Source organism: Platalea leucorodia (genome assembly GCF_965183815.1).
Source record: "Platalea leucorodia genome assembly, chromosome: 6".
Lineage (NCBI taxonomy): Eukaryota > Metazoa > Chordata > Aves > Pelecaniformes > Threskiornithidae > Platalea > Platalea leucorodia.
In genome coordinates this window covers 1,691,075-1,707,395 of record NC_138828.1, presented here as the reverse complement: position 1 = coordinate 1,707,395, position 16,321 = coordinate 1,691,075, and the positions used below count along the sequence as shown (strand labels likewise).

Here is a 16,321-nt window from a genome sequence, read left to right as displayed (position 1 = left end):
CTGATTCCACAGACATCTGTGTTACTTCAGGCACTTACCCTGTTACCACCAAAAATGCACGAGATTCCTGTTCAATTAAAAGGTAGAGCTATAGGCTGGGATTTCTTGCATGTGTTCCTATCGGTACCTTCATCTACATACTGCCTGGTGCGTATTGCCTGTCTTTTCCTCCGTGAGAGCTAAAATCTGCCTGACGACAGGGAAGCCTGCCTAACATCTCACCCGAACCAGTTTCACTCCAGCCACGCCAGCCCAGACCTGAAGGAGAAGTTGGAGCCTTATCTCCCCCTGAAAGGCGACGGGAACAGGGAGGTACTGAACACGACTATCTAAGACATCTCCAACTGGACAGCCAAAACATGGTCTCACCCAGACTCCTCTTCACCCGCACTGATACAAATCACACTTTGTGAAGTTAGTTCCTTGAGTCGTAAAGATGAATGCAGGTAGCAAAATAGCCGGTACGCTATCTATAAAAAGAAATCTGCAGCGAACGATGCAATAAAAGTGAAGTTGAATGCACAGTGCATTGAGCGTTCCTGCTCGATGACTCCTGCACACACACAAACACCTGGTGTTTGAAGACAGCAAAGAGCTACCTACTTACATCTCTCAAGTAAGAAACTTCATCTACTACACTTAGGTATAAATGGCAAGGACTACCACGGCAAGGTCTACTTGCTTTTTAAGAAGTATGTAAACCGAACGGCAGTACTTGCTCTCCACAGCAGAGCAATGAGTACATGCTCGGGCTGTCCACGTGGGCCTTTTCCAAAGCCAGAAGAGGCAGCTGAACGTTATGATGAGCGTACGTGCTTTTCCCAACAGGACCAGGATTATACATCTTCCAAATTGAACACTTCCTTAACTATTTGCTGAATAAAGACCTACGTTGCTTATCGTCTCGGGATCACGTAACAAAGCAATTCTCAAACTTTCCTCTTTTCTGGCAGATGCTAGCCAAGAAACACCAAGTCCAGATAGTTTTGCTCCAGGTCAGCTGCATTACCTTGCATACCAGCAGGCCCAAAATCTTGCCTGGTTAAGAAGATGGCATGATCGTGGTGCTCAGAGTGACTGGGGTCCGACTTCTGCTGCTGATAGGCCCAGCGGCAAACGTTCTCCAGGCTTCTCGAGGGATTCCCCCTTTCAATCAAGCTAATGGACTGAAAGAGCAACACGTTAGACCCGGGAGCTCCTAAAGATAGGAAATGCAGACAAGTTTTGGTTTTCTTGGAGCACCAACCAGGTCCCCATTCTCTCTTCCTAATACCCTATCACTCTTAAGTCATGACAGTCGTCTTTCCTGTGAGAAAAGAAAATGGGTATGTTAACAGTGACCACGCACATGTAAAAGTACATCTTTAGGGCTTTTTTTGAAGACAGCTTAACGAGCGTTCACATCATCTATGGAAATAACCGCCTTTCTGTGTATAGCCTGTAACGTGCAGGAGGAACACACAACTTGACGTTAGGATGGAATAAGGGCATTTTGATTTCTTTTGGTGGAACTTGCTTACGTTCTGGACCGCCGGACGACAACGTGACTCAGTTGAGACGAATGAGCACGTAGTGACACGCACAGCCTGCGTGGGGGAAGCGAATAATATAAGCACCCAGGACAATGCCTCAACTGGCAGAGAACACTGTAGTGCCAGTAAACGTGTACTGATGAACACAGATTAAACATCTGGTCCTGTGAGACTTGTGCTACGGCGTGCGCCTGCAAGCTCAGGACAGTTAATTACAAGATAAATAAATTCGGTCTTTTGTCTTGCCCAAATCCAATGGCTGAGTTAAACAGAACAGATAGGATCTTTATCGCACCCTGAACAGCATTAGCGCTCTCCTCTCATCCTGAGCAATTTAACAAGCATTTGTTTCACAGCTCTGAGTGTATTTTACCTGCAAAATCCATGTACCGCCGCTACAAGTACTGCCCAGGGTACAAAGCGGAGGAGTGTGCTGCGACCCAGTAGCAGGCGTGCACACAAAATGAGAAAAGGAGATGGTTACAGCGGCAGACTGCTTGGAGAGGGTGCACCAGCAAGCTGCGCTGGTCAACCAAGACGATTGCTTCTACTAAACTGCTGTCATTCCCGGAGGACTCACGAGGGCAAGAATTCAGGCTGCAAGCCTGAGCCAGTCCTGCGCCTCTGTCACCAAAGGGACGCTCATGGTCGGCCTCAGGAACGAGGGCAGGAGCACATGGAGCTCATGCCAAGCAGGGAAAGCAGTCCCCTGGAACTAGCTGTCAGGCGGACTTCTGCTTCCACAACCCTTCACGCGACTCTCAAGGACTGTCATTACAAAGAAGATGAAGGCGGAGAACCGGTTCAGAGGCTCGCTTACCTTGGCGTACCCCAACATGATCATTCGGACCAGCACGACGTTTATGTGAACACCCAGGGATTCATCGTGGTAAATCTCATTCACCTGAGGAAAAAAAAAAAAAAAAAGGAAAAATTAAAAAGAAAAAACCCACTGATGATACCAAGGGAACTTCCAAGGCCACGTGTATGTTATTCCAAGTGCTTGTACCACTACGGTCTTCTCAGAAGAGGGTTCGAGTCTCAAATAGTTTCCGTGCAGCGAGAAACGCAGACGGCAGTTCCCGTCATCCCGCGCCCCCGATGCAGAGCTTTCTGAAGCACGCGTCAAGGCTCCTCTCAAGTTCAACGGCCTTTGGATCAGGGCCAAAAGGTGACTGGGGGAAAAAAAAGCCTTCAACTTCAAACCCTGCAAATACTTACCCGAACGCTTCATTTCCCACATTTGACAAACATAATGAGGGAAGTGAGGTTATTCCTGAAAGCAAGGTTATAGCAGCGTGTTCAAGTTCACTGAGGGACTGAAAAGCAGACAGAGTTTGCTTTAACAACAGATAAAGCCGTCACCATCCCTCCCACGGGGCCACCTCTGCTATGCCATCCGGCCACTCCAACTGGGGATAAATTCCAGGTTCTGTTCCTATTTGTTTCATCAACCCTTTGTCTCACTTCAATCGGTTTAAACACACGGGACGAGTATTTCAGTGCGGAGAGCGAGCGAGCGTGTTTTTGTTCATTTCGTAAAAGATCCCGCTGCCAGTAGCTCTCGCTCAAGGAAACGTGCCGTTAACTTCAGCATAGGTTTGCCCTCGGAAAATACTTGAGGATTTGACTTAAAGCCATTTTTGCATTCCGAGGCCCTAGGTTGGGAAGGCAGAATATTTAGACAATGACACGAACGACGAGGCTCCATTTCTGCGCACATGGAGGCATGTGTTCGGCTTTAAAGATGAGAACGGTACTCCTGATTCTACATCCATCTTAAAATTCACGGGCGAAGTGTTTCCAAATCCCAGAAACGCTTTGGAAATTTTCATCTGAAAGTTTTGAAGTCACCAGCGCTGCCAGACACATAAACGCTGTAGTACCCCATACAGCGTAATGCTATCTCCAAATATATTGGATTTCTCCAAGTCAACGCGTTCCGTCAAAAAAAAAAAAATCCCCAGCGGCATGAAAGCATGTAACGTTTACGCGATCTGGAAAGGCTTACTACATTAAAAACAACCGCTGGCCTGAGAAAACACCCGTCCGTAAGACAACCTCATGAGACCTCAAGACTCCGGTTCTCAAGGACTGCAGAAAACATGCAGGAACGAGCAAACTTCAAAGCCCACGGGGAGTCCTCATCAAACAGCCCACGGCTTTGCACCAAATCGGGTCTGCGGAGGTCTCCAGTGAGATCTCTACGCATCATTTCGAGGCAGAACTTTGATTCCAGTGCTTTTAGCCTCGTTTCCAAAGGAAATAAAGGTCAGACAGTCGCTCCCTCTGCTAGTTATAAAGCCCCAATAAATTTTGGCCCCGTTTACCGCCTTCCGGCAACGCTCGCAAAACAATAAAGATCTCAAAGAAATGAAGCATCCAGAAATTCTGCGAAAATAAGCAGATGATTAGAAATAACAGTCTTATTACTGCTTACAAGGAAGGAAAGACTGCCTATCCTCTATCACACAGACGGACAGGAGCTCGGAGAACCCTCCCAGCGCAAGAGCAGCTTATGTCCCATTAGGGAGCCCAGCCGCAAGACAGAAATCCAGAGGGAACGCTGCAGTTCCACTGCCCACTCAACAACTGAAATATTTCACCGTGGTTTTTGTTTTGAAAAAACCATTTTTTTAGCAGCAACTACTACCGCTGCCCTAATTTTTAGAGACAAATTAGAATTACGCGGTCGCTTTTGTACTAAAAAGGGTATTTGTGGAAGTGAAGTTAAAAAACTAGAATTATGCAGGTGAGTCAAAAATTGTTTTTCTTGAGGACCTTCCTTGTGTCTGGGAAGGTGAGAAATGTCCTACCACCAGAGTATAAATCAGGGGGCTAAAACATCTGCAGATCATCAATGAAGTTACTCATCCCCCTCGAAACAAAATAAATATTATATTATGAGTAACGGCTGAAAAATAAATACCACTGTCCAGAGGCTGGTATATTTGAGCAGGATTTAGAGGGTTGGTTTTTTTTTAGTCAGGCTAAACAGAACTTATCCCTTCCCCTCAGGGAAAAGGGTCATTCTGAGTTGTCCAGACTGTGGGACCTGGCACAATGACTGTAGCCCCTGGTGTTTAAAAACGCAATCCCGTTGAGGACCAGCGGAGAAGAGACCGTCAGCGGGACAGCGTTACAAGGAATGAGGACATAACTCAGACTGCCCGTCTTGTGAGGCAATTATTCCAAAGTTCAATTATTCATCGCGTGTTTTCTCCCTATTAATAACATTGCTCCCACAAAGGTTTGTGTCAGAAAAAAACGTTCGCAATTTCCCTTCTGCCAAGAAAAAACAAGCTTCCCAGGAGTGACTTTCCTAGAGACAAAAAGGATCCTGGAATTGACCTCAAGATTTGAGTCATCTTCAAGATTTCTCCCCCACAGCGTTTTTTACCCCATTCTCCGTAGATCTCTTTGGAGGGCTCCGCTACAGGATTCCCCCGAGGAGCAAATTCGTAGATACTCTTGGGACTGAAACACAGGGAATTTTGGAAACCTGTAACCGCGCTGGAAGGACACAAATCCAAAAAAAAGCAATGAAGACATCAGCGTAGACCGCGGCACTTCCAGACTGCTGTAACTGCATCTCCATGGAGGTTACAACGGCAAAAGAAATGACGTTCCGAGATACTGGTACGAAACGCATACAGAAATCACAGCCCGGTAAATCCGATCGGCACATGTGAAACGTATCACAGATGGCCAACGGGCCGTACAGCCTCTGCTGTAGCATTTAAAAGTAAAAAGGGGTTAGACTGAATTCAACAGCAATATGCACAATGCACGTCAGTCAGCACGCTTACCGGGAGAGCGATGACAACCGTGAGACTCCACAGACAAAGCGGGGAAGTATCTGTTTACCGAATGGATAAAAAATTGTTCAAACAGACAAAATACACGCAGCCGGCAAATGAGCCGTAAGGCTGCAGGAAGGAGCCCTGGGAAGGGGAGATAACTGCTAAGCAAGGGCCTTCGGTGCTTCTGGGGAACCTCACCCGTGTTTACGCAGTACGAACGTCACGGGTGAACCCGCGTTCCCAAGCCGATGCGCTCGTAAGGCAGCAACGGCGAAATCGAAGGTGCCCTCTGGCCGGACCTCCTCCCGAAAGGAGAAGCGGCTGGATTCTCACCTGCCTCTTGGGCCACAGTCACCCATACGTCCCCAAATCACGTCGGCTGGTCCCTCTGGGCGCCCCTTGCAGTATGAGCTCTTGGTAGCTGGCCTTTCACCTTCGGGACGGACAGCAAGCTGCGGATGCACGGCTGGTTTTGCGCAGCTACCGTGCGATTCCCTGTCGGGGCCGCCCACCAGCGCCCGCCGACCCTGCCTCCGCGGTGCCCAGGTAGGGGCTGCAGGCTAACCCAAGGCGATCCGCAGCCCTGCCAAGGGCTGAGCTCCCCAACGACGGGGCAGGGGGTAAACCATTTGCCCAGCAAAGCCTCACCCATCATCGCAGTCTCCCCAGAGCAGCTCCCAGACCTGCCAGCCTAAGTGGTCCCTTCTGGCTTTCCCCTGCAGGAGGACCGGGAGGGATGGCTGCTGCTGGGTCGAAGCCCCGGGAGACATGGGAAACCTGGACTCTGCCTTTCTCCCTGTTTTTATCCCTGGCTGACCCAGACTGAGTTTGCTTTCTGTCTTTCAGGTCCTGCCTGTAGTGACCTCCTTTGATATTTTTTGATGAAAAGCTCTACACGAGAACAGTATTACCTTGATTACCGCCTCTTCGTTTCCTTCTCTTAGAATCTATGGTGTCTTTGATCGCTTTTTTAAATTACCAAGGTATTACAACAGAAATAATTTAAAAGTAAGGGAACTGGGCGAGGAAGGTTACAGAAGTTTCTTGGCTGACATTTCCCTGCCTCTGCTCACTCACAGCAAGCTCCTCTCCGCTTACACCAAGTGCTTCACTTGACTCTCCTTGGGTTTTGGGGACCACATAGCCTCAAGGACCTTCTGTTTCGGCCTCGATGAAACTACTTAGTTTCTGTGTCTGACTTGCACGGGGGAAAGTGCAGTCTCTTAATTAGTATTCTCCAGTGAAGGAGCGTTGAGTAATTCAGAATTTAATGATTAATGTCATCACCTGCTCTACTGTTCACATCCCTGGAAATGAAACAGCTTTGGAGATACTCTTGAAAAAAATAGTTGACTGCTGGTCTACTGCCCATCCACGGGTATAAATCACTAGATGAAATGGCAAGGAGCCAGTCGTGCTCTTATGGTGACACCTTTGCGTGCCGTTAGTCTTTACCACAAGCTGAGGGCAATATTAGATTAAAACCGATGTAAACTGATACGTGAGAGTGGTGAGCGTGCGATGACTGTATGCTATAGAAACAGCTCCCTAAGCAGTAATCTTGACAGACAACATGGTCAGTTATAAGCCTGACAAAACCAAATGTCAAGAATTAGGGTTGTGAAGACGGGTGGCTTTGAAGGAGAAAGAGCTGCCATAGCCTCTTCAGTCTTGTGATGAAGAGAGGGCCTGGGCAGTCTCGAAGCCCACGGCGTAAGGAGAGGCAAGAACGACGACTCCCAAACTCCTAGGAAAAAGCCACCACCTACCGAACAGGCTCTTTGTCCATAAAGAACATCCCTCGGTGCTCACCGCAACGTTGAAACGCCAGGAAATAAAGCAGAGATTTTCTTCCGAACTGGGCTACTCAATTGCCACAGAATTCCAAGGTTTCAAGTGAGAGCCTCCTCCTCCTCCTGCTCCACACCCAACCCACAGCCCAGGCAGGTCAGCAGCGAGCCCCCGGCAAAGCCACTGAGCAGAGGCAGAAGAACTGGCACAAGCCATGCTGAACGTGGGCTTTTCTGGCAACCTTTTTATGAAGAGAATTTTTAAAAGCTCGATACTCTTCTCCCTCTGTCACCTCTCCCCGTATTTATTTCTGCGCTGACATCCACTCTCAGCAGGTGGAGCCACAGACGTTTAAGAAAAGATGGAAGTGATATTTTGCCGCTGACACGAATAACAACTTTTCATCTCAAACTTTCTGCGTACAAAAGTTAACTTGCTTCCAGGTTTGCTCCTGTTGCACGTTCTTCAGCAGCGCCGACGACCCGTGTGGTTCAGCACAGGCACAGGTCGCTGCTCGGGGGACCCCGGCATTTCTGAAACGCTGCTCGCCCGCGCGGTGCAGCAGAGCCGCACGGAAAAACGTTGCGGATGCCCTGCCCGCCCGACGCATGCTGTCGTCGGTCACCGCCGTTAGCTCTCCTTTCTGTCTGGAACCGCACAGGAAAGAAGGCGGCTGATCCGACCCTTCTCCTTTACCTGAGACAGTCACTATCGGCTAAGCGATCGCGCTAGAGACCAGAAAAAGTCAAGAGACCTCTCAATTAAGCCATGTGTTTAGGCCCTGCTACGCACTTCTAGACAGAGGCAGAGCGAAGGAAAAAATGAGCGCAAGTGATGGAGGGAGAAAGAACCGCAGGCAGCGCGCGGGCACGGAGACCCGCGGCACGATTTTTAGCCTTCTCTGGCACTGTCTGTTCTTATGGAAGCTAACCATAAAGCTCTCCTTGACTTCAGCACGTGGACAACAAACTGACACTGCTGTTTAGAAAGAAGGGGATACCCACAAAACCGCGACGCTGAGGGGACAGTGATCACCAAAAGAGGAATTCCGTCACAAGCAACTTGCGATGCGAGAAGGCACGGTGCACGGCAGTACCGCTCCTCTGGCTCATTTTGGTTTATTCTCCAGGGAATAAAAAAATTGGAAAGAGGCAAATATTGCCAAGTCCGAACCTGCTCAGAATCCCGCAGTATAACCTGGTGCCCTCTGCGTATCTTTCTGATCTCAGTTACTTGAATCCGGGGAAGGTTTGTCTTAAGTAACCACCCAGGGGAGTAACAAATGTCAGCTGCCTCGTGCAGGAGACCCTCAATTGCAGATCGACCACCACAGTGCTGAAAACATCAAGCTTTTTCGAAGTGTCCACTCAAGAAAGCGTACTAGCTGCCGCTCGCTGAAAGCGATCATTCCGAATGCTTCACTGTTCTGTCTTTTGTTAGCTGAAAACCAAAATTCCTCTAAACTGAACGCAGTGCCATCAAGATCCCCACTTTTTGTTGGAGGTTTCTCTTAGGCAGCGCGGAGGAGAGGAAAGCCATGTTACCAGAGACAACATAACGCAGAAGCAGCGTAGCTGCAAAGCACCAGATACGCTGACGGTGCCACGTGCCCATAAAACGTTAAACAAACAGCGGTGAAAACCGATTCTCCTCTTGCGAAAAGCGAGTTCAGCACCAGCGTGGCACAGCACCACGCGACAGAGACAGGACCCGGCCCCTGACAGACCCAGGGGGCCACCGAAGGGCTGCCGTGGCCCTGGGGCCTAACCAGGGTGGGGGAACGAACACAGGGAGGGGAGAAGAAGGGGAGTTTAGGCTTTCTCCGTCCTACTTGCACCCCGCTCCCCGCTCCTCTGCCAGTTTTCACTCTGCTTGCTTTCCCGCTGTGCTTCTGCAGGTTCTCCGAGGGATGCTCTGCCGGCGATGAGGAGCGGTGCTAACGCCATGGCACGGTTCGGGAGATGGAGGCTACAACTCCTTGTCTGCTCCTGGTAAAGGTAAGATCAGGAAAACACCGATTCCGTCACCTCAAGGAATTCAGCTGAATCGGCCCGGTAACGGACAGGCCGCCGAGCTACCCGAAACACCTCCAGGGGAATGACGTGCTCTCCAAAGGGCGATGTTAGCCCTCGGCCCTTCTGGAAGGCAGGCTGTCGGTGACCTTGGCACTTCGTGCTGCGAGATAATGGTAAAGCTTCGCCTAAAAGCTAGGGACCACACGACATATTATCGCTTTGGACTAGATGAGCCCATCTGGGCTTCTGGCTTCCAGCACCGACTCTTAGCAGCTGTTTCAGATGCATCGCTGATGCTGGGTTTTCCAGCCTGTTTCTTAAGCCAAAAGTACGTACAAATGTTAAGCAGAGGAAAATATCCCAGGCATTTCTTTAGCTGAAACTGAACCTCCAGGCCTGGAGCTCCCAATGGCACGGCAAGGCCCCGCGGTGCTTGGTTCCCAGCGAGCCAGCTCTGGCAGCGAGCGCAGTAGAGCTGTGTCAGCGTGGCACCCTGCCCGGGATAACCAGTCTTGGCACGGGGCTGAATGACTGTGATTTAATACTGCTTTTTTGCGCTTGAGCTAAACAGCGTTGCTTACGATGCCCATATATATTTATTCTTCTGAAGCTTCTCCGGAGCTGTCCTGCATACGCTGCATTGCATGTGGCAAAACTGCCCTTAACCTCCCTGCCTGGGGAGGCCAGTCTCAGCCAGTCTCACCAGCCTTGCAAAAATCCCCACGAAGGCTCATAACAGCCACCACAAATGCTCTTCTATCTAGAGCCTCCCCGTTTTTAGGAAGAGTAAAAGATACAAGTTTAGATACGCAAGGTTCGGTTCTTGGACCTTCACCCCACTGGATCCAAACCTAAATCTGACCCAAAAGGCAGGTTCATGTCTGCCAGGCGAATTCAGCTGTGCTGAACGGCGTCTGCTGATGTTCGCAGCATCCGTCCGTCTCATCTTCGAGGAACACGCAAAGACTTGCTCCTGGGCTTTCCCATTCCCTCAAGCCTAAACAAGAAGCTCCTACTGACGCCAGAGACAGACGGTTACGAGACGTACATTCAGGGCCACGGAAGCCTTGCTGTCGATACACTCGTGCCTCGGAGGTGATCCACAGAGCAGCCCAGGTTCAGCGGCTTATTTCTCCTTCAAGACCTTCGCGCCGCAGCCAAAGGCTTTCTGCGTGCGTGTCAGAGGCGGGGAGGAAGGTACGATTCAATGCCTTGGGCTCCAAACCCAAATGCTCAGACATTACTCGACTTAACGGCCCCTTTTCATCAAACCAAGATTCCACAGCATCCATTCGCTTACTGTTAGAGAGCAACTCCCCCGGCACGCTGAAATACCGCAGCGGCCTAAAACATCCAAGCTCACCATTACAGAAGCAGTAGGAAAGGCGTAAGACTGAACAAAGCTCCAGGTTGTAAACCTAGCAGACTAAATTCTGTTTTTCAGTTACAATGTGTGTGTATGTCTGGAGTTTCTTACTCTAGATTTATAGCACAGTATAATTCTATACAGAGTTATTATAATTCTGCACAGAGTTATGCTGGAAAAGATATCAGTTGGTTTCAATTCATATGGAGTTTTTTTTTTTTTTCCCCCCTCTCAAATTCTATGGATTCAATTTTTAAACTGCTGGTCCTCATTTTGGGAGCTAGAACAGGTGGGGCAGATTTTCAAAGCCGCTCAGCGTGTTTGCACGCTTGGAGAACCAAGACGGGGTTGTGACAGGCAAAAGCTGGGTGGTGCCAAGGATTAATTTTTTTTTTTCCAAAAGAACCTGGCTGCAAACATCTAAAAGGTGATGGGGGTCTTATGACAAGGAGACCATAGCCGTGGGTACACTTGGGCCCCAGCCCCGCGCTCCCCCCTCAATATTTGCGGGGTCTCCTCTGCACCTAAGCAGCCCAGTCCTTCACACGCGTCGGGTTTGGCAACGCAGTTCCTTCCGAAGGAATAGCTTATTTAGCTGGCTGAGGGGCTTGCAAAGGGAGCCAAGAGACCTTCTCTAGATCCGGCAACTCGTTTTCAGTCCGAAACACAAGAGGCACCGGTTTCAGCCCCAGGTCTCCATCCCCGAGTAGCCACGTGCGTGACGCGGGGGTTGCACGGCACGCGCCGAGCGGGAGCCGCGTAAAAGCCGTCGGTGCAGGACGTCTTACGATACGAGGACTGAAGGCCAAATTCACCGTAGGTGTTCCTCTGTCCCGCAAGCGGAATGCTGTGCGCTAAGGGGAGCCGAAGGCAGGTTTGGGGATGAGGGGAAGACGGTGTTTCCAATGCTTTCAACAGGGAAAGGACTGAATGATCTCAGTCAGGAATGATGGCCGCTGATGCGACGCAGAATAAAGAAACGTTACAAAGGCGACTTGTACGCCTAAGGAATCATTTTTAAGTTATTCCAGAGATAAAAAGGTGAGCATAAAAAATACAAGAATCATTTCTACATTTCTCAAATCATTATTAACTGCAAACCTATCATCTCTTACCATCTCTCCTTAGGATATTGGGTTTTTGTCCTGGAAAACCTTATGATCCCCAGAGCTTCTAAGACACATCCATATGGGTCCGACACTTATAAGCATTAAGAAAAGGCCACGCATTGCAAGGGATTATACATCTCCTTTACATTCCTTTCACGTATTTTTTTTAGATTTCTTCTAAGACAGAAAAAACAGAAAACATTGACGCTTGAGCAATTCTCGCATTCGGTGCTGGTACAGCACGTGACTTTTAACGCACAGCGTGAGCTGTGCCCTTCTGTAACGTGCATTTCCATAGAATCTGATAGCGGAGTTCAAGACTCTATCTTTAAATGTACTATCTTGCCACTGATTTTACAGCCAGAAATGGATTACGTAGACAAAAAATACTTGCTAACCCCCTAAGATACACTATGATAACGCAGTTCCATGAGTCTCTGTTCCTTTATGCTTTCTATGTAAATATGGGTATTGCCACACGAGCTAAGGAACAGACGTTACCAGAAGGTTTGCTCTCCTTCCAAGAGCCATTAGGTGTTTAGAACATTTTTTCGCTCTGCATGTTTATTTTTTAGCCAGCTTCAGAACTGTGTTGTGGGAGAAGTCCGGAATTACGAGAAATGTATCACGTTTGTATTTTTTCCCCACTGTTTTTCAACTATTTCCAAATTCTTGGAATTACCCTAGAATGTGCCCTAGAAAACTACTGCGAAAAAGATCAATTAAAGGAACATCTTGAAAAGAGAGAACCATATCCAACAGCAGATGAAACGATCATATTTATATCAAGCACGGTCTCCTAGATACTCCCGCAGGAGATTACAAAAGCCTTCCGCATTCCAAAACAAGCGGTGCATGGAAGATACTCACGATGTTCATGAGGGTGAGGAGGTAGTTTTGGACGTGTTCTTTGCCGTGGAATCGGACGACAGAGTCGTCCACACCTAGCAGCACCTCAATGTTGTAGTCGTCATCTCCCGCGTGCCGGCGTCGCCTCAGGGTTTCGTTGAGTTGCTGCTCTACGCTGCCGTACAGGGAACTCAGCTCTCCGAGGCCGCCAAGAAGAGAGTCTACAAGAAATAGTAAGACATCAACATCTGCTCCAATTCCATTTCAGAAACAGCCTCCTGCACGACGTCCTCACCTGCAGAGTCACCGCTTCTTTGGATAAAACAAATCGGGAGCTCTGAAGAGATTGTTGTAGTAGCGTAGGAGTAGGGGAAGTCATCAGATACCCAAGGAAAAAATTCATTCAACCATGTGGTTCTATAATTTATTGCATGGTTCTTATTTCCAGAATAAAATTCATCCCTAAGGAGATTTAGGGCCCTACTTCACTTCCTAACGCAGAATTTCCCCCCTCCTTTTTTTTGCAACACATCAGGCGCGCGTTATAGAGTGCCAGAGACACGGGATGCCTCAGCATTCATGGGGCATGCCGTACAACGCTTAACTTGTGGCTTTAGCGCTCAAAACTAACGCGGTCAGCCCCAACTCGTGTTGAAAAGATCTCAAACGGCAGCGTTGTGTGTTTCCCCCTCATACCCCAGCACCGCAACAGCCAACGTAGAATTTCTGACTGACTTACTCTTTTTTGTAATTAAAAAATAAAGTAGGTGTTGGAATATCCTCTCCCGTGAATATCACAGAGAACTAGAAGGGTCCCTTGGAGACACGGGTGAAGGGGCAGAGTGCAGATGAACCATTCTGAACTGGCTTGCAAGGGGATGCGTTCAACAGCCTACATCTGCAGTGACTCAAACGCTATTTCTTCCACTTAGGACAGTAAAGCAAAACATCACCATGGATTTTTGACAGGAAAAAAGTCACAGCTGTAGGCTACTTACTTCTTCCTAAATGTAAGCCAGCACACCAAGAGGCTCTAAGCAATAAACGACAGCAAAGAGGCCTGTTTGGAACATCTTACAGTGCAAACCTCCAGCTACGTATTGCAGTCCTCCTAGGAACCGGGCTGTTCCTGCGTCTCTGGCTCTGCGACAGTCAGGGAGCATCCCCATTCCCCCCCTCTTCCATTTAGAAGAAAGAGATGATGCAGCCCTTAAACACACAGCGATCTTCCTGCTCTACGAACCCAGCAAAAGCAACCGGCATCCAACGGCTAGAAAAGGAGGACGGTCCTGCCTTCCATGGGCGTTGACTCGTATTGTAACGGGGCATTTCCCCAAACGATGGCACGGTTTGCAAGCCCTTTTTCTCTACACCGGAGCTGATGAGCCAAGGCTGCAAGTACACACACTAGCCCTTCGCATGTTTTCAGGCAAGACTCCCAGTAACCTGGAAGTAAGTTTTGCTCGTGGAAGGACAGCCGGACCAGGGCCAACGTTGCAAAACGTGCTGGATGGCCACGCTGTAAGTCATCCCGAGCAGATTCAACTACTGGCTGAACTAGCTGGGAAGCCTCTCCCTCCTAAGTACCACAGCGGTTCACAGCAACGCATAAATAACCCTCCCCAAACCCCACATCAAACGGCAAGGTCGTCCCCAGCTGTTTCCAGAAGCTTAGCCCGCCACCGTGGGCCAGAGACCAGGTCTGCAAACAGCTTTACAATTCAACCGCGAGTCCTCTCGCTCTCAAGAATGCGAACCCTGTGATAGCACACAAGCGGGAAATTCAGAGCCCAGCTCCCGTTCTAAAAATGGCTGCAGCTGGCAGAGCCGCCGCGCGCAGCGTCCAACGGAAACACGCCAGTCGTGTCATCGCGTCGCTGCGCCCGCGGCGCGAATGGGCTAGCTTGAGAGCCCTTCAGAAAGAACCAACTATCACCTTTGGTTTGGCCGCTGCTTCCCTTCTTAAACAGGCGGTTTTGCGGCTCAAACCAAGGGGAGAATCTCTTTTTTGTGTGCATGCGAGCAGGCAGAGTGAGTCAGAAAGGATTCCTTTTTTTCCACCCCTCTCTAATACGTAGCCGCTTTCTGCACACAGAGGGTATTCTCAATATGCCAAGGTTTTCCATGCGTGCACCCACAGAATATTTTTCAAGTGTGCAATCCCAACAAAGCAAAAAAAATAACCTCCCTCTAGGAAGAAACGTAGTGACCGTTTGTGGCCAAGATTTGGAAAAAAGAAAAAGTAGCACCGGAAACATTTCCAAGAATCGAACCTCCCACCTCCTGAAACGCAACTTGCATACTTCTTTCCGCAGAAACCCCAAACCTCCCCCGGAGCGGGCTCAGCGGTAAAAACCCAACCTTTTCACCCAGCGTGGCAGGCAGCGTATGCCAGGAACCATCCCAGGACTCCTGAGGATATTCAGCAGTACCTGCTCTAGCTACAGTTTGCCTGGTGCCGACCGTTTTTTCATGTTTTTGTCTGCTGTTCTTGGCACTACCTAAGTACCTTACTCCTTAACAGCAGTGCTAACGTCGGAAAACAACCGTCCGCTTCAAGGCTGATTTGAGCTACTTATCAGCTCGTAATTACTTAGCAAGCCTCCTTCTGTGCGTTGCTTTTCCCCACACCTCGCTGGGAAGTGAAGCTGTGGGGTGCCCTCCCTACATGCACCCACTGTAAATTGCTAAGCCCTGCCCAAAAAACGCAGGGTGATACGAGCGGTTTATCTATTCTTGTTTATCTGTTTTCCATAATCCAGCACCTAAGTGACTTCAGAGTCAAGCGATCAGAATCAAACCCAGGTTATACGTACTAACGATAGCTCCGTTTGCAAATCTGCCTCCGTTGCCAAGCACTTCACAGAACGTAAGGGCAAAGGGATGATGGCCTGAGGCGCGAGAGCACCAGCGCAAAGCGAGACCACCCCTACGTTCCTACAGCCCAGGCATTAAATCTCTTCCTTCGTGCCGTCGCGCGCGATTCAGCCGAGTGCTAGGGCACTAGCGGACATTTCAGAAGAGCTCACAGAGTCAATGAACCTTTTCATAGCATTAAAGTCTGTTCCAGATACCTCAATCAACCTGAAGTTATTTACCATAATTGATCATCATTAATTTTGGCTAGTTCTAAAAAGTTTGTTCCGTGGTCCCTGGCTGCAGCCGAGGCAGAGGGAAGGGGGATCAGCAGATATCCTTTCGGAGCAGCACGGAAAGCGTCCTCAGACGTGTTCTATTCAGGAGACGGCGTTATTATTCTTATAAATACAAAATACACACGTAATTCAGAACCTTCCAGGCAGGTAAACACAGAGACAAACACATTATCTAATCCACTCTACAGAAGGCTGTCCAGGTCTGCATCTGGTCGATGCATCACGTTGCCCCGTATGAGACTAATTACAAAGCCAACCCTTATGTTGGCTGTGAAGTTGTTGTGAAAACCATCTTCGATCTCCTTTCTGTGCCGAGAGCTTCCCAGCTTGGAAAGGTGAGCTTTTCACAACACCGCAACCCCTGCAATTCAGAGTTCGTTCCAAAATTTACGGATGCTGTGGCAGGAGGAGACATTATGGAAAATCTTAGTGGAGAGCTATTTACTGCAGTGGGAGTGCTACAACCAGTGAAGACATCGGCATTCTCCATTCAATTAATTCAATAGGTACTTACGGGTACTCGTAATAGAAGGGCAGAGCTCAGTCTGAATGCTTCTTGCACAAAATCTTTGTTAATGCAGACCTAAGAGCGATGGCTGTGCTCGGCAAGACTCACACAGACCTCCTGTATTGCCATAAATAACAAACGCAACCATCCTTTTCCTTTCGAGCCTCCCTCTCACCAAAACCCAAAGGTACGT

At 49.0% G+C, this 16,321-nt stretch overlaps 1 protein-coding gene across 1 annotated transcript in view; it reads right to left on the bottom strand.

Annotated features, from left to right (window-relative positions):
- The window catches only part of ADAMTS3 (ADAM metallopeptidase with thrombospondin type 1 motif 3), a gene marked incomplete at both ends in the record, with an annotated part of 124,448 nt that overhangs the window by 22,346 nt on the left and 85,781 nt on the right, over positions 1 to 16,321 (bottom strand). The window contains 3 exons of the mRNA XM_082315445.1: positions 1,010 to 1,166; positions 2,353 to 2,436; positions 12,487 to 12,686. Of these exons, the coding sequence (XP_082171571.1) occupies positions 1,010 to 1,166; positions 2,353 to 2,436; positions 12,487 to 12,686 (441 nt within the window). The remainder of the gene's footprint in view (positions 1 to 1,009; positions 1,167 to 2,352; positions 2,437 to 12,486; positions 12,687 to 16,321) is intronic.